The 16,586-nt window shown below is 40.1% G+C and overlaps 1 protein-coding gene across 2 annotated transcripts in view; it reads right to left on the reverse strand.

Moving 5' to 3' along the window:
• Nucleotides 1-16,586, reverse strand: part of RPRD2 (regulation of nuclear pre-mRNA domain containing 2) — a 101,201-nt gene that overhangs the window by 9,580 nt on the left and 75,035 nt on the right. The window contains exons 3-9 of one of the 2 annotated variants that reach the window (XM_021715206.1): nucleotides 11,746-11,846; nucleotides 10,844-10,921; nucleotides 9,534-9,586; nucleotides 8,499-8,625; nucleotides 6,780-6,955; nucleotides 2,441-2,723; nucleotides 284-544 (exon numbers count right to left, since the gene is read on the reverse strand). In XM_021715206.1, coding sequence (XP_021570881.1) covers nucleotides 284-544; nucleotides 2,441-2,723; nucleotides 6,780-6,955; nucleotides 8,499-8,625; nucleotides 9,534-9,586; nucleotides 10,844-10,921; nucleotides 11,746-11,846 — 1,079 coding nt within the window. The remainder of the gene's footprint in view (nucleotides 1-283; nucleotides 545-2,440; nucleotides 2,724-6,779; nucleotides 6,956-8,498; nucleotides 8,626-9,533; nucleotides 9,587-10,843; nucleotides 10,922-11,745; nucleotides 11,847-16,586) is intronic. The other variant, XM_008063423.2, reaches the window with a different exon arrangement.

Raw genomic sequence — 16,586 nt, forward strand, 5'->3', positions numbered from 1 at the left:
CCAAGTAGCTGGAACTACAGGTGCGCGTTACACGCCTGGCTAATTTTTTGATTTATTGTAGATATGAGGTCTCACCAAGTTGCCCAGGCGGGTCTCGAACCCACGGGCTCAGGCAATCCACTCACCTCAGCCTCCCAAAGCGCGGGATTACAGGCTGAGCCACTGAGCCCAGTCATATTATATGCTTTAATGTAAAAAATTTTTTAAAAGTCAATGAAAATGAGACTGATTCAATTTAAAAAGATGAAATTAACTTTTTATCCTCTTTACTGGGTTTACTTACCAGTATTTTTCATGACTGATGTCAGGCTGCTAAGGATGGAACTGATCTTTGCCAGATCCACATTAGCCAGGTTTGGCAAAGCCAATGCTGGGGAAGGGGACAGAAGAGGAGTATTCACAGGCTTTGGAAGAGGTGGGGTTGCCGTCATGGTCACAGGCACCGGGGCACACGAAGAGGTCTTTGAGATACTTTCTGTTGGCTTTGTAGGTACAGAAGTGGATACAGCTGACTTCTCCACAGGTTTATCCTTCCTGTCCTCGACTGTTTCAACAAAGAAAAGAAATATTACATTCTACTACTTTCCAAACTTTGCTTCCAATATGAAATAACATTTCTCAATGTTTCCTGATTTGAAAGTACTACTTTAGAGAAAACAATTACTCACTTTGTGTTTTTTTTTTTGAGTCAGGAGTCTCACTCTGTTGTCCAGGCTGGAGTGCAATGGCATGCTCACGGCCACTGCAGCCTCAACCTGCTGGGCTCAGATAATTTTTCCGCCTCAGCCTTCCAAGTAGCTGGAACTATAGGCGTGTGCCACCATGCCCGACTAATTTTTCTTGACTTATTGTAGAGACAAGGTCTCACCAAGTTGCCCAGGGGACTCTCGAACCCCTGGACTCAGGCAGCACTCTCAGCTTGGCCTCCCAAAGTGCCAGGATTATAGGCTTGAGCCACTGCGCCCAAAGTCATACACTTCATAATTTTTTTTTTTGAGTTGGAGTCTCACTCCCTTGCCAGGACTGTGGAGTACAGTAGCACGCTCCTGGCCACCACAGCCTCGACCTACTGGGCTCTGGCGATCCTTCCGCCTCAGCCTTCCAAGTAGCTGGAACTACAGGTGTGCGCTACTATGCCTGGCTAATTTTTTGATCTTTATTGTAGAGATGAGGTCTCGCCAAGTTGCCCAGGTGGGTCTCGAACCCGCGGGCTCAGGCAATCCACTCACCTCGGCCTCATTTTCTGGTAGCCACATTAAAAAATTAAACATTTAATTTTAATAATATATTTTATTTATCCCAATATATCCCCAATATTTTCATTGCAGTGAGTGATAAATACAAAAATTATTATTATTAGAGTCAGAGTCTCACTCTGTACCTCAGACCAGAATGCAGTGACATGCTCAGGGCTATCCCAGTCTCGATCTACTGGGTTCAGGCAATCCCTTCCCCACCTAGGCATGTGCCACCACACGCAGCTAATTTTTAAAAAAAAATTTATTGGAGAGATGAGGTCTTGTCAAATTGCCCAGGCTGGTCTTGGGTAAACCCCTGGGCTCAGGCAATTCTTTCACCTCTGCCTCCCAAAGTGCTGGGATTATAGGCATGAGCCACCATGCTAGGCCTTAATTTTAATAACATATTTATTCCAATATATCCCAAATATTTTCATTTCAATGAGTCATAAATACAAACATTATTAATAAGATATTTTTACTTTTTGTGGGAAAGTACTAAGTTCCTGAAATCCAATGTGTATTTTATACTTAGAGTACATCTCAAATTGGACAAGCCCCATTTCAAATGCTTCAATAGCTACATGTAGCTGGTAGCTACCATATTGAACAATGCAGATATTGAGCAATGATCCTTAACTGATGCTGCATACCAAATCCTGAACTACTGCTCTAGATATAATAATGTTACCTTAGTGTTCTAATCTTACAAGGATTGAACTATCTTTTAATAGTTGCCTATGATTGATTAACTGCCAAGAAAGCAAAACAGATACGGAATAAGTTGTCTGTTAACTTATAATGGACAAGTGTGTTGGCTCATGCCTGCAATCCCAGCACTTTGGGAGGCCTAAGCAGTAGGACTGCTTGAGCCCAGGAGTTCAAGACCTGCCCGGGCAACACAGCAAGACTTTGGCTCTACAAAAATAAAAAAAAATTAGTTGGTGGCTGTGAGGAGACGCCTACTGTGTTGAATATGGTGATAGTTCTACATGCTATTCTGACCTGGAAGAATTAGTTGGGTATGGTGGCACACACCTGGAGTCCCAGCTACTTGGGAGGCTGAAGCAGAAGGATTGCTCTGAGCCCAGGAGGTCAAGGCTGAAGTGAGCGGTGATCGTATCACTGCACTCCAGCCTGGGCAACAGAGTAAAATCCTGGTGCAAAAAATAAATAAATAAATAAAATCACGTAAGCCATACCAATGATTTTTGACCCATCATCTTCCACATCTGAGAGTTCCATATCTTCCACATCACGGTTATCTGTCACAGGCTCAGGTGTGGCAGACTTCTCACTCTCTAGGGTTGGTGACTGGGATTCCTCACCTCCCATTCCCTGAAAAGGAGACTCAGAACCAGTTGGGGAGGGAGCATCCATACTTGGGGAAGGGACTGGTGATTCTTCAGGATCTGGAAGGGTTGCCTTCAATTGATCCAGTTTCTTCTTTAAATTGTTTACCCGGTTAGCAAAGGTTTTATAGGCCTAAAAAAAAGAAAAATAATAAGTTAATCTGATCAGATTTCCTGATTAGTATTAACTGCATACATTACTGGCATAAAACAAGATAATATCATTATCTGTTGTATATGAAGTAGTTTCCAATCTCCACTTTTTGTACTCCCTAAGTGAAGATTACCATCCACACAGTTGCCTGAGTTAAAAATTCAGGGGTTATCTGTAATTTATCCTCCCTTGATCCCATTTATCCATGCAACCAGCCAACATCTACTGAGAGCCTATACATGCCAAATAGCAAGGTGCTAGTACAAAAACAGACACAGACCAATGGACCAGAATAGAGAACCCAGAAATAAAGCTGCTCACCTACAACCAACGGATCTTGGACCAAGTTGACAAAACTAAACACTGGGAGGCTGGGCTCGGTGGCTCAGCCTGCAATCCTGAGCTTTGGGAGGCTGAGGTGAGTGAATTTCCTGAGCCTGCGGGTTCGAGACCTGCCTGGGAAACTTGGCAAAACCTCATCTCTACAACAAATCAAAAAATCAGCCAGGCGTAGTAGCGCGTGTCTGTAATTCTGGCTACTCGGAAGGCTAAGGCGGAAGGATCGCCGGAGCCCAGCAGGTCGAGGCTGCAGTGGTCAGGAGCGGCCACTGCACTCCAGTCTGGGCGACAGAGTAAGATTCTGACTCAAAACAAAACAAAACAAAACAAAAAACACTGGGAAAAGGACTCCCTATTCAATAAATGGTGCTGAAAAAACTGGCTGGCTATGTACAGAAGAATGAAGCTGGACTGTTCCTCCCATGATAAACAAAAATTAACTCATGATAGATTAAATGTAAGACTCGGAAGGCTAAGGCGGAAGGATCGCCGGAGCCCAGCAGGTCGAGGCTGCAGTGGTCAGGAGCGGCCACTGCACTCCAGTCTGGGCGACAGAGTAAGATTCTGACTCAAAACAAAACAAAACAAAACAAAAAACACTGGGAAAAGGACTCCCTATTCAATAAATGGTGCTGAAAAAACTGGCTGGCTATGTACAGAAGAATGAAGCTGGACTGTTCCTCCCATGATAAACAAAAATTAACTCATGATAGATTAAATGTAAGACTTCAAACTATAAAATTCCTAGAAGAAAACCTAGGAAACTCTTCTGGACACTGGCCTAGGCAATGAACTGATGACCAAATCTTCAAAAGCAAATGTAGCAAAAACAAAAATCGACAAGTGGGAATTGTTAAACTAAAGAGCTTCCTCATGGCAAAAGAAACCAACAGAGCAAATAGGGCAAATGCATTGAAAGAATCTCCCCCCAAAATTCACTGAAGCCAAATGCAGCCTTTCACAACAATGCTAACTGGTACGCTGATGCCAGGGGGTTCCTAGAACACTTACTTACCTAGCAGGGAAGCCTGTACTACAAAACGCCTGGCCTCTGAAAAATAACTACAGTTTTATTTGAGTCCCCCCATGTACAGTACATATTCACCATAGATTACTTGCAGCCATTACAAAGAACAAAATCATGTCCTTTGCAACAACATAAATGCAGCTAAGGGCTGAATTCTAAGTAAATTAACATAGAAACAGAAAAACAAATATCACATGTTCTCACTTGCAAGTGGGAGCTAAACACTGGACACGCATGAACAAATGACAACAAACACTGGAGACTCCTAAAGGGGGCCAAAGGTTGATAAACTACCTATTGGGTGCCATGCTCCCTATTTGGGTGACAGGTTCAACAGAAGCCCACCTCACCATCACACAATATATCTATGTAACTAACCTGCACATGTACCTCCTGATTTAAAAAAAAAACAAACCAAGCATGTCAGCAAGTAGACTAAACACTCCAAATTCAAAGACTGTCAGACTAGGGTAAAAAATAACAATAAGACTGGGTGTGGTGGCTCACATTTATAATCTCTGCATTTTGCGAGGGTGAGGTGGGAGGATCGCTTGAGCCCAGGAGTTCAAGACCAGCCTAGGCAGCATAGTGAGATCCCTCTCTCTACAAAAATATTAAAAAATTAGCTGGGCATAGAGGCAAGTACCTTTAGTACCAGCTACTTGGGAGGTTGAGATGGAAGGTTTGCCTGAGCCCAGGAGGTTGAGGCTGCGGTGAGCCTTGATTGTGCCAACTGTACTCAAGCCTGGGTGACAGAGTGAGGCCCTGACTCAAAAAACAAGCAAACAAAAATCTACAATATAACAAAGACAAGATCCAACAACATGTGGTTTGGACAAGACACATTTAAATATAAAAACTTGTGAGATGCAACTTAGAGGGAAATTTATTGTATTAAACATCTACATTTGGGTTTTTTGTTTTATTTTGTTTGAGTCAGGGTCTCACTCTGTCGCCCGTGCTGGAATGCAGTGGCACAAGCATGCCTCACTGCAGTCTAACCTCCTGGGCTCCAGCAGTTCTTCTACTTTAGCCTCCTAAGCAGCTGGGACTACAGGTGTGCACCACCCCATCAAGTTAATTTTTTGATTTTTTGTAGAAATGAGGTCTGACTATGTTGCCCAGGCTAATCTCGAACTCCTAGGCACAAGCAATCCTCTTGCTTAGGCCTCCCAAAGTGCTGGGATTGCAGGCCTGAGCCACAGCACCTGGTCAAAATGATTTTTCTGAGTTGGAGTCTCACTCTGTTGCCCAGGTTGCAATGCAGTCACACATTCAGTCACTGTAACTTCGACTTGTTGGGCTCAGGTGATCCTTCTGCTTCAGCCTTCCAAGTAGCTGGAACCACAGGCATGTGCCACCATGCCTGGCTGATTTTTTGATATATTGTAAAGACGAGGTCTTACCATGTTCCTTAGGCTGGTCTTGGACCCCTGAGCTCTGGTAATCCTCTCACCTCCACCTCCCAAAGTGTTGGGATTACAGGCGTGAGCCACGACAACCGCTGTTTTTTAAAAATCTTTTTGAGTTGGAGTCTGACTCTGTCACCCAGGCTGGAGTGCACACTCATGGCTGCCACAGCCTCTACCTGCTGAGCTCAAGACAATCAATCCCTTCATCTCAGCCTTCAACTAGGAGGAACTACAGGCATGTGCCACCACACCCGGATAATTTTTTTATTGAAGAGACGAGGTTTCACCAAGTTGCCCAGATTCTTCTTGAGCCCCTGGACTCAGGCAATCCTCTCACCTCAGTCTCCCAAAGTGCTGGGATTGCAGGCGTGAGCCACAGTGCCTAGTCTAAATTAAAACATTTCTTAAAAGGCTGAATTTCAATTATCTGACATTTTTAGATATAAGAGCACAGAAAATTTAACTCTCACAAACCCTTTTTTGGGATGTTATTTGAGAATGTACCAGTAAAATGAGATAAACCAAGAAAAGAAGACACAAGTATCTGGAAAATAGAGGACTCAACTTAGAACAGCAGTAGTAGTTTTAGCCTGAGATTTAGGGAACAACCCAAAATGGGTAAAATAAAACGGAAATTCAGGTGGGAGGACTCAGAGACAAATGAGAACTCAGAATACCTGGTGTGATGGAGAATTTAAAAAAAGAAAAAAAAGAAAAAAAAGAGGCAAACAATGCCAAGAAAGAAAAAATTCAAGAAAAGAAACCAAAAACTTCCAGTATAACCATAGTTACCATAAAACCTTGCCATGAACAATGTTTACATAGTTATAATGTCAACTTAAAATTATTTCTCATCCTTTAGAGCAGTGAAAAATACTTACAATTATAGAACAGTATGTAAATATTAACAACCTTGGCAATATAAAAGCAAATATAGTTGACTGAATTTGGGAAATTAAAGGGATAGATGAAAACTAATGGAAAATAATAGAGATGTTAATAACCTAATTTTATAAAGTAGGGAGTCTAGAGTTAATGGTCAAAAGATAGTAAATATAGTATCTCAATTTACAAAGGCAATCGACAGACTTAGAGCAGTTACACAATAATCCTGGAAGAAGGAGAAAGGCAGCAGCTTCCTCTTCTGTGATAGGGAGATAATAATGCTTATCCTAATGGAGATAGATAATGGATGCAAACAGTTGCTGACATATATTAACAAGCAATCAGTATGAGATAGCTTTAATTATTACTTACATTAGCCACTACTTTTACTTCTTTGTATTGTGCTTCATAGAAAATTCCAGCATTTTCCAGTGCTTCTGTTAGTGAGGGCCCATTTTTCACTTGCTTATCTAATCCATTCACAAATTCCTCCAGCTTGGAACTTGCTTCTTCAAATTCTTTGGAGAACTTCTTCCCACCTGTTTTATCTAAAATAAAACAGGATGTAGTCAAAATAAAATGAAAAATTTAATATTTTGAAGAAAAAAACCTCCTACTCTTTGTGAAGCTGCTCTTGCTGCCTTAATGTTAAATATTCTTAGTTTCATAGTCTTAAAGAAGTTTCTGCAAACACAGAAGAGATTATTCAAATTCTTCACAAAACAGATTCATGTAAACCTGCTGGAGTGATGCAAAAGTGAAGGCACTTGTAATTAAGGTCAAGAAAGGTGAACTAAAAGAAAGTTGGTTGATTACTTATTTTCTTCACAAATTGGATGCCACACAGCTACTTAAGAATAACAGAATGAGGCTCAATTCTATTCATTTATACCACAACTTTTGCATTATAGAAGGTAAGAAGATGTATCTCTTGGATGAGAAAACCAAGTTCCAGAAAAGTAAAAATAATGTGATCTCTGTGTGTACCACAATAAAAATTCTTCTTTCCTATCTGAAAAAGATCCTTGATAATTCTATATATATATACTACTTTCCCTATGACTGTTAGAATATGGCTTTGGATACAAGTATAAATTTTGGTTTTGTCTCTCATCAGCTGTGTAACTTGGGCAAGCTACTCCTCTCTTCATAAGGCCTCAGATTTCTCATTTATATTTTAGCATACTTTTAGGTTTTTGTGAGATTTAAATTAGATAACATATGTTAAATTTAAAGTATGGTGCAGAAACAAAATAAGTGCCAAAATGAATAGTTAGTAGTCATTTACTTATTTCAAAAATATTCATCAAATATCTATTATGCACCAAGTATTGCTTTAGGTACTAGAGTATAGCAATGAACAAATAAGGATAATGTCTGCCTTCTTGAGGCTTGCATTCAAATAAATTTTTAGTATGATTTACAATTTACAATGTAAGAAAAAGAGAGCAACTAACTAGCAACAGATATTATGAAGTAGTACAGTAACCTCATTAAAGAGTACACAATACCAATTAACAACACATGTGAAATACAACTATTATTGTTATTGTTGTTATTATTATTATTATTATTATTATTATAATTAGAGACAGGATTTTGCTCTATCACCCAGGTTAGAGTGCAGTGGCACAATCATGGCTCACTGCCATCACAACCTAACGAGCCCTAGCAATCTTCCTGCCTCAGCCTCTCAAGTAGCTGGGACGACAGACAAGTGCCACCACAACTGGCTAATTTTTTATTTTTTTATAGAGATGAGGTCTTGCTATGTTTCCCAGGCTGGTCTCAAGTTCCTGGGTTAAAGGGTCTTCCCGTCTTGGCCTCCCAAAAGTACTGGGATTACGGGTGTGAGCCATCACGTTTGACCTGAACACAATACACCAAGAAAGCAGTAGAAGTGAGAAGAAGAATAATTTTCCTATGCAATTCATATGCATAAATTCACTACCTGGGTAACCAGAGCTGCCACAACTGCTTTCTTTCTATAATTCAAGATTATCTTTATGAGTAAAGCAGGCAGATTACCTAAAACCGACAGATCTGAAAAGAAAATCTGATTTATTTTATTTAAAGAGATATAAATATTACCTTTTAAGCATTTGAGAGTTTCTGTGCTGCATACATCCACCCTCATAGTTGACAACTGTTTTTCCTTCAATTCTATCTGATCTTCTGAGCGCTTGTATAGCAACAGCTCTTCAATTAGGGCCTGAGACTAAACACAGACCAGAGTCATATTTCATTTACAAGATCATTCCATTATTCTGTCGCTCCCCATTAAAAAACAAACACACACAAAGCCAAAGCATAACAAAACCCTGAGAGTAAAAAAAATCCATTTTTCACTTTTCCTCATAGTCAGGGATATCAGTGATCAATTCTCATGTCAAAATCATATTTTCAGTTACTTATTTTTTTATTTTTATTTTTTTGAGTTGGAGTCTCACTCTATCATCCAGGCTGGAGTGCATACTCACAGCCACCACAGCCTCAACCTGCTGGGCTCAGGTGATTCTTCTGCCTCAGACTTCCAAGAAACTGGAACTACAGGCATGTGCCACCACGCCCAGCTAATTTTTTGATTTATTGTAGAGATGAAGTCTCACCAAGTTGCCCAGGCTGGTCTTGAACCCTTGGGCTCGGGCAATCCTCTAACCTTGGCCTCCCAAAGTGCTGGGATTATAGGTGTGAGCCACCACACCTGGCAAGTTACATATTTTAAAACAAACTTTTCCTTAATTATTCAGAGCTAACTTATGGATACAGGGTTAAGACTAAGGTCCATTTATAGCCCCTTTAAATTTTAATTACATAAACCTAGCCTTCTGCTACTCTAAGCAAATTCTAATTTAGAAGAGCTTCATAAAAAGATAATTCCCCTTGTCATAAATTCAATAAAGAACTCAGTTGGTGATAGATATTCTGGAAGAAAGTTATTTCTCCCATTTAGGGGAACAGATAAATCTCCAGCAATCTAATAATAATCTGGATTCCTTTAAGAACAAACATGTTTAAAATAATTTATATACACGTGAATAAAACAAACCTTACTGGACTATACAAGAAGTTATAACACAAAAGGGTAATAATGCTTCACTATAGTAAACAAATTCTGTAACTTACTCGAAATTCAGCAACGATCTTAGACTTGAGAGCAGCTTTTGGATTTGTGGATGCTGTTGGAATTAAACAAAAGGTTATTAAGAATATAGACACAAAGAGTTGACTAATAGGAAAAATTTTAGCTCCATAGTTAGGGGAGTAGTCTTTAAACATATGGCAAACATGCACATTTAAGTCATAATATAATTCCTAAAATAAATAATGGACTAAGAAATTTATACATCCCCAGGGATGATCAGTAGAAAAAATACACTATTTAGATAGGCCTAACCTACTTACCTCCAGCAAACCCTTGAAGTCATAAAATCCTAGAATTATTGATTTGGAGATACTCAGATACATGAAGTACCTTTTCCTAGTCTGACTGAGTGTAAGAGGATTTTAATACTTCCAATTAAGAGTGTTCAGGATATCCAATTAATCCTGAGCACTGGCTGAAGAAAATTAACTACAAATATCAACTCTATTCCTATGTATTTATTCTTTGGATTTCTTTTCCTGCTGACTCAATTCATAGTAAAAATAGGTAAGGAGTGTTTTAAGTTCATTCATTATTAAGCAGTTGAACTTTGGCTGAAATGACGGCTCTTGTTGTTCCTAAGCATGCAATTTATGACCAAAAAGATGTCAGAGAACTCCCTTAATCATGATGAACATCACACGCTCGCTGAGGCAAAACCATCCCAAGAGTCTTGTTTTTACCTCCCAATTCCCACTGTCTTTTACCTTGTTCCCGCCAACCTTCAAGTCTCTCTCAATATTCCTCAGTTTGCCCACAGCAGCCTATCACATGCAGTATTTTCCACTCCCTTGATCTCATGCTGGGTAAATATGGTAAGCATAACAGGAGCTCCAGTTAGAGAATGAGCTTCTGGCCAGGATTTGAGGCCCATGTCTAATTTGGTAGCGTTATCCCCAAATCTGATGGATTTCATGGTTCCCACAGAAATGCTTCTTAATGCCTAGTCTCCTCTTCAGCTCTGTTGTTTAATGCCAGCTGCCTCTAACTTCATACATCTTTGAACCTGAGAATTAGCCTGGAAACTATTAAGTATCTTTTTTCTTCTTTCAATCCCCCAACTACTCTTGAATCTTCACTCAAACCCTTTTTCTGCATTTCCTTTGTTTAAAAGTATTTTTTAGAAGTAACTCCATGATGGCTTGTTTAATATAAGTCAGTGGGAGCCTCCCAGGCCTGGAAAACACAGGCCTGCCCTTGGTTTAGGCCAGGTACGATGCAAATGGTTTACATTTTCTTCTGCTCCAAAAAGAGGAGGTAATTTTACATTAGTTGAGATTTTGTTCCTTACTTTGTGATTTCTTCCACTGCTTATTCGGTTGTTTGTTCAGATTTTCTTTCAGCTGCTTCTGAGTTTTGAAAGTGGTACCTGGAAAACATTTCAGTTTTTGCAGTCTGGCATTATGGGAAGCTGTTCTGTCCACTTCAGTGCCAAAGTTGTAGCATGAAAAAAGGCAATCCGAGACTTGCGTTCTTTCTTTCCTTTTCTTTGATTTTTATTTAAAAAACAGAAACTCTCACCAGATCTAAGAAGCTGTCAAATTAACATGATTTCTATAATCAACAAATACCAATTCTGAAAAGAGTAGAGCAGGAGGCTTAAAAATAAATAAATAAATAAACTAAAAGAATTTAACAGCTTCTTAGAGGATGCTATTTTTAAAGCAAATTTCTAGTCATATGATAGTCATGGTAACAAATTATCACCAATTTCCATTCAACGACTTAATTACATGCATCTAATACAAAGGAACTAAATTTCTTTTTAAAAAATTAGGTATACAGCTTACTATAAATCTAAATCAAAAGAGTTTGAAGACTGCCAATATATACTTACTACCAAACCCTGTCCAAAAAGTCTCCAACAGTAAGAGGACAGGGCAGTAATTATTAAATACAAACAAGAAACCACTTGAAACACTCAATTAAAGCAAATGCAGGAAAATAATTACACAGCTATCATCACTTAATAAGGCTTACTTTTTTAGTCACTAAAAACAAAATTCAACCCCCATCCTGAAAACCAATTCTACTTAAATTTTGATTCAAACAGATCTATATTTTTACAAATATTTAATTTTAAATAAACAGAGCCAGATTCAAAACCTTATTTTTCATTCTTATGCAACACACGATCTATAAAATAATAGTAAAAATTTACTCAAAATTTTATTTTCGGAAAAAGATACTTACTCAAAGCTTCTCTCAGTGCCACAATCATTTCTTCTGGGTATACATTTCTATCTTCCCAGATTTTAAAGATTCGTTCTATAGACTTAGAGACAGATGGATCCCTGGAGACAAAGAAAAATACAGATTATAAAAACTTTGATTTATAAACTGGGCTCCATGGCTCAGCCTGTAATCCCGCGCCTTCAGAGGCTGTTGTGAGTGGAGTGCCTGAGCTCACGGGTTCGAGACCCGCCTGGGCAACTTAGTGAGACCTCATCTCTACAATAAATCAAAAAATTAGCTGGGTGTGGTAGCACGTGCCTGTAGTTACAGCTACTTGGAAGGTTGAGGTGGAAGGATCGCCGGAGCCCAGCAGGTCGAGGCTGCGGTGGCCGGGAGCAGCTACTGCACTCTAGTCTGGGCGACAGAGTGAGACTCCAACTCAAATTAAAAAAAGATTTTAAAAAATGTTGACTTATAATCCAAACTAAAAATCTGAAAATAAAGTTGTCAACAAAAATATTTTACAAATTTTTCTGATGTTTATTTTAAAACATGTTTTTATACAATATCCAGGACTAAATATATATATATATTTTGGAGTTGGAGTCTCACTCTATCACCCAGGCTGGAGTGCAGTGGCACCAATCATGGCTACTGCAGCTTCAGCTTCAACCTGCTGAGCTCAGGTGACCCTTCCAAGTAGCTGGAACTACAGGTGTGTGCCACCAGGGCTGGCTAAGTTTTTGATTTATTGCAGAGATGAGGTCTTGCCAAGTTGCCCTGGCTGGTCTTGAACCCCTGGGCTCAGTCAATTCTTTTGCACTGCCTTCTAAAGTGCTTAGATTACAGGCGTGAGCCACTGGGCCTGGCTAGATTTAAGAAATTTAAACACTTATTCAACAATTCTATCAATTATATATATATGAGGCTATGAGTGACATTACGAAAGTTCTGACAGATATGAACTTGAGAGGGTTAGACAATGTGTTCACTGACAAAACAGGCATTCTAAAAGATAGGCCAGTTGGGCTCGGTGGCTCAGCCTGTAATCCCGCGCATTTGGGAGGCCGAGGTGAGTGGATTGCCTGAGCCCATGGGTTCGAGACCCGCCTGGGCAACTTGGCGAGACCCCATCACTACAATAAATCAAAAAATTAGCCGGGCGTGGTAGTGCGCGCCTGTAGTTCCAGCTACTTGGAAGGCTGAGGCGGAAGGATCGCCGGAGCCCCCAGCAGGTGGAGGCTGGGTTGGCCAAGAGCGGCCACTGTACTCCAGTCTGGGCGACAGAGTGAGACTCCAACTCAAAAAAACAAAAAAATTAAATTAAATAAAAATAAAAGATCGGCTAAATCCAACAAGATGAAATCTAATAAAGAAAAACCCAGTCCAAATTAGCAATGCCACAATTTTTTCTTTATTTAAAGGTTTGGACAAAAAATAATCATGAAATGATCACGTACTGTAAACCTATTTTCCAAAAACCTATCACATAATACTATAAGAATACATAACTAGAATGAGGGAAGCAAACGGAATTAGCTTTTTTGTTTTTTTCCTGAGTTGGAGTCTCACTGTGTCACTCAGGCTGGAGTGCAGTGGCACGCTCACAGCCACTGTAGCCTCGACTGTTGGGCTCAGGTGATCCTTCCACCTCAGCTTTCCAAGTAGCTGGAACTATAGGCACGCACCATCACACCCAGCTAATTTTTTGATTTTTTGTAGAGACGAGGTCTCACCAAGTTGCCCAGGTTGGTCTCCAGCCCCTGGACTCAGGCAAACCTCTTGCCTCTGCCTCCCAAAGTGCTGGGTTACAAGCGTGAGCCACCATACCTGGAGTCATTCTTTTCATTCCGTCTTTTTTTTTTTTGAATTGGAGTCTCACTGTCACCCAGGCTAGGGTGAAGTGGCATATTCACAGCCATCCCAGCATCGACCCACTGGGCTCCTTCTGGCTCAGTCTTCCAAGTAGCCAGAACTACAGGTGTGCACTACCATGCCCAGCTAATTTTTTATTTATTGTAGAGGTGAGGTCTCGCCAAGTTGCCTGGGCTGATCTTGAACCTGTCGGCTCAGGTCAACCACTTGCCTCAGCCTCCCAAAGTGCTGGGACTATACACTGAGTCACTAAGCCCAGCCTCATTTTTTTCTTACACATTTTTTTTTTTTTGAGTTGGAGTCTCACTCTGTCGCCCAGACTGGAGTGCAGTGGCTGCTCCTGGCCACCACAGCTTCGACCTGCTGGGCTCCGGCGATCCTTCCGCCTCAGCCTTCATTTTTTTTTTTTCAGTTAGAGTCTCACTCTGTCATCCAAGCTGGAGGGCAGTGGCACAATTACAGATCACTACTACCTCAAACTCTTAGGCTCAAGTGATCCTCCTGCCTTAACCTCAAAGGAGCTAGGACTACTAATTAGCCACCATGTCCACCTAAATTTTTGATTTTTTATAGAGAAGAAGTCTCACTGTGCTGCATAGGCTGGTCTTGGACTTCTGAGCTCAAGCAATCCTCCTGTCACAGCCTCACAAAGTACTAGGATTACAGACGTGAACCACCATTCCCTGCCTTCTATTCTTAAACTTTTTATGCTGAGGCTCTTCCTCTCATTATAAAGGAAACAGTAATGCATTGTTTAACATCAGGAATATGTTCTAAGAAATGCATTATTAGTTGATTTTATCATTGTGCGAACAACATAATGTACTTACACAAACCTGCATGGTATAGCCTACTACACACCTAGGCTGTATGGCACTGCTCCTAGGCTACAAACCTGTACAGCATGTTACTATACTGAATACTGCAGGCAATAGTAACACAATGGCATTTATGTATCTAAACACTGTAGGACACAAAAAAATTATGGAAAAAGTATAAAGAAAAACTTCACTTTCACCCAATGGAGATTTAGAGGATAACAATTTCAGCATTACTATCGTCCAGTCTTCTTTTCCTATGAATCTTAGTATTGTATTTGAATGCAGTCTCTCTCTCTCTCTGTCTCTCTGTCTGTCTGTCTCTCTCTCTCTCTCTCTCTCTCTCACACACACACACACACACACACACACACACACACACACACACACACACACACGCATGCATAGGTTCAGTTATAAACCACCACAATAAAGCAAGTTTCACAATAGAGTCACATGAATTGTATAGTTTCCCAAGTCATATAAAAATTATGTTCACACTATATTAAGTGTGCAAAAGCATGTCTAAAAAGTGTACATAATTTTAAAATACTTTATTGCTAAACATGCTGATAGTAATCTGAGTCTTTAGCAAGAGGTACTCTTTTTACTAGTGGAGGGTCTTGCCTTGATGTTGATGTCTGCTGACTGATCAGGGTGGTGGTTGGTGATGGTTAGGGTTGCTGTGGCATTCTTAAAATAAGACAACAAAAGTTTGCCACATCAATTGACTCTTCCTTTCACAAAAGATTTCCCTGTAGCATGCAATGCAGCTTTACAGTTTGGTTTCTATCAAAACTGGAGTCAATTATCCCAAATCCTTCTGCGGCTTTATCAACTAAATTAACCTAACAGTCTAAATCCTCTGCTGTCATTTCGACAGTGTCCACAGTTATCTCCATCAGGAGTAGACTGCATCTCAAGAAGTCACTTTTTTTGCTTATACATAAGAGGCAACTTCTCATCTGTTCTAGTTTCATCATGGGAGTGCATCATCTTCAGGCTTCACTTCTAATTCTAGTTCACTTGGTATTTCTACTACATCTACAGTTAATTCCTACACTGGAGTCTTGAACTACTCAAAGTTGAAATCAGCTTCTTCCAAACTTCTGTTAATGTTGATATTTTGACCTCCTCCCACTAATTACAAATGTTTTCAATGGCATCCAGAACGGTGAAACATTTCCAGAAGGTTTTTTATTTACGTTGCCCAAATCTGTAAGAGGAATCACCATAAATGACAGCTATAGCATTACGAAATGCATTTCATAAATAGTAAGACTTGAAAGTCTAAATTACTTCTTGATCCATAGGCTACAGAATAAATGCTGTGTCAGCAGGCATGAAAATAACATTAATCTCCTTGTACATTTCCATGAGAGTTCTTGAGTGACTAGGTGCACTGTCGATGAAGACAAATTTAAAAGGAATCTTTCTTCTGAGCAGATCCTAACAGTGGGCTTAAAATATTCAGTAAGCCATGCTGTAAACAGATGTGCTGTCATCCAGGCTTTGTTGTTCCACCTATAGAGCACAACATAATTCTTAAGGGTTCTGGGATTTTCAGATGGCAGATGAACACTGGCTTCAACTTAAAAGTCACCAGCTGCATTAGCCCCTAACAAGAGAGTCAGCCTGTGCTTTTCACTTCTTCCTAGTTATGAAAGTCCTAGATGCCATATTCTTCCAACATAAAGCTGTTTGGTCTTCACAAAATATCTACTGTTTAGTGGATTATTTGAGATGTACCTTCTGGATAACTTAATGCAGCCTCTACATAGCACTTGCTGCTTCACCTTCCACTTCTACGTTATGGAGACTGCCTCTTTCCCTAAACATCACGAACCAACTTCTGTAGCTTCCTTCCTTCTCTCAACCTTCATGGAATTGAGGAATGTCAGGGCCTTGCTCTGGATTAGGCTTTGGTTTCAGGGTTGTGGTTGATCTGACATACCCAGACCTGGAAAACTTTCTCCAAACCAGTGACAAGGCTGCTTTGTTTTCTTGTCATTCATCTCTTCACTGAAGTAGCACTTTTAATTTCCTCCGCTGCATTCACAACCTGGCTAAAGTCTGGAGCGAGAGGCCCAGCTTTTGATCTGTCTCAGCTTTCTCTCTTTTCTTTCTTTTTTTTTTTTGAGTTGGAGTCTCACTCTGTCACCCAGA

Source organism: Carlito syrichta, unplaced genomic scaffold, assembly GCF_000164805.1.
Source record: "Carlito syrichta isolate Samal-C Ts95f unplaced genomic scaffold, Tarsius_syrichta-2.0.1 Scaffold306837, whole genome shotgun sequence".
NCBI lineage: Eukaryota > Metazoa > Chordata > Mammalia > Primates > Tarsiidae > Carlito > Carlito syrichta.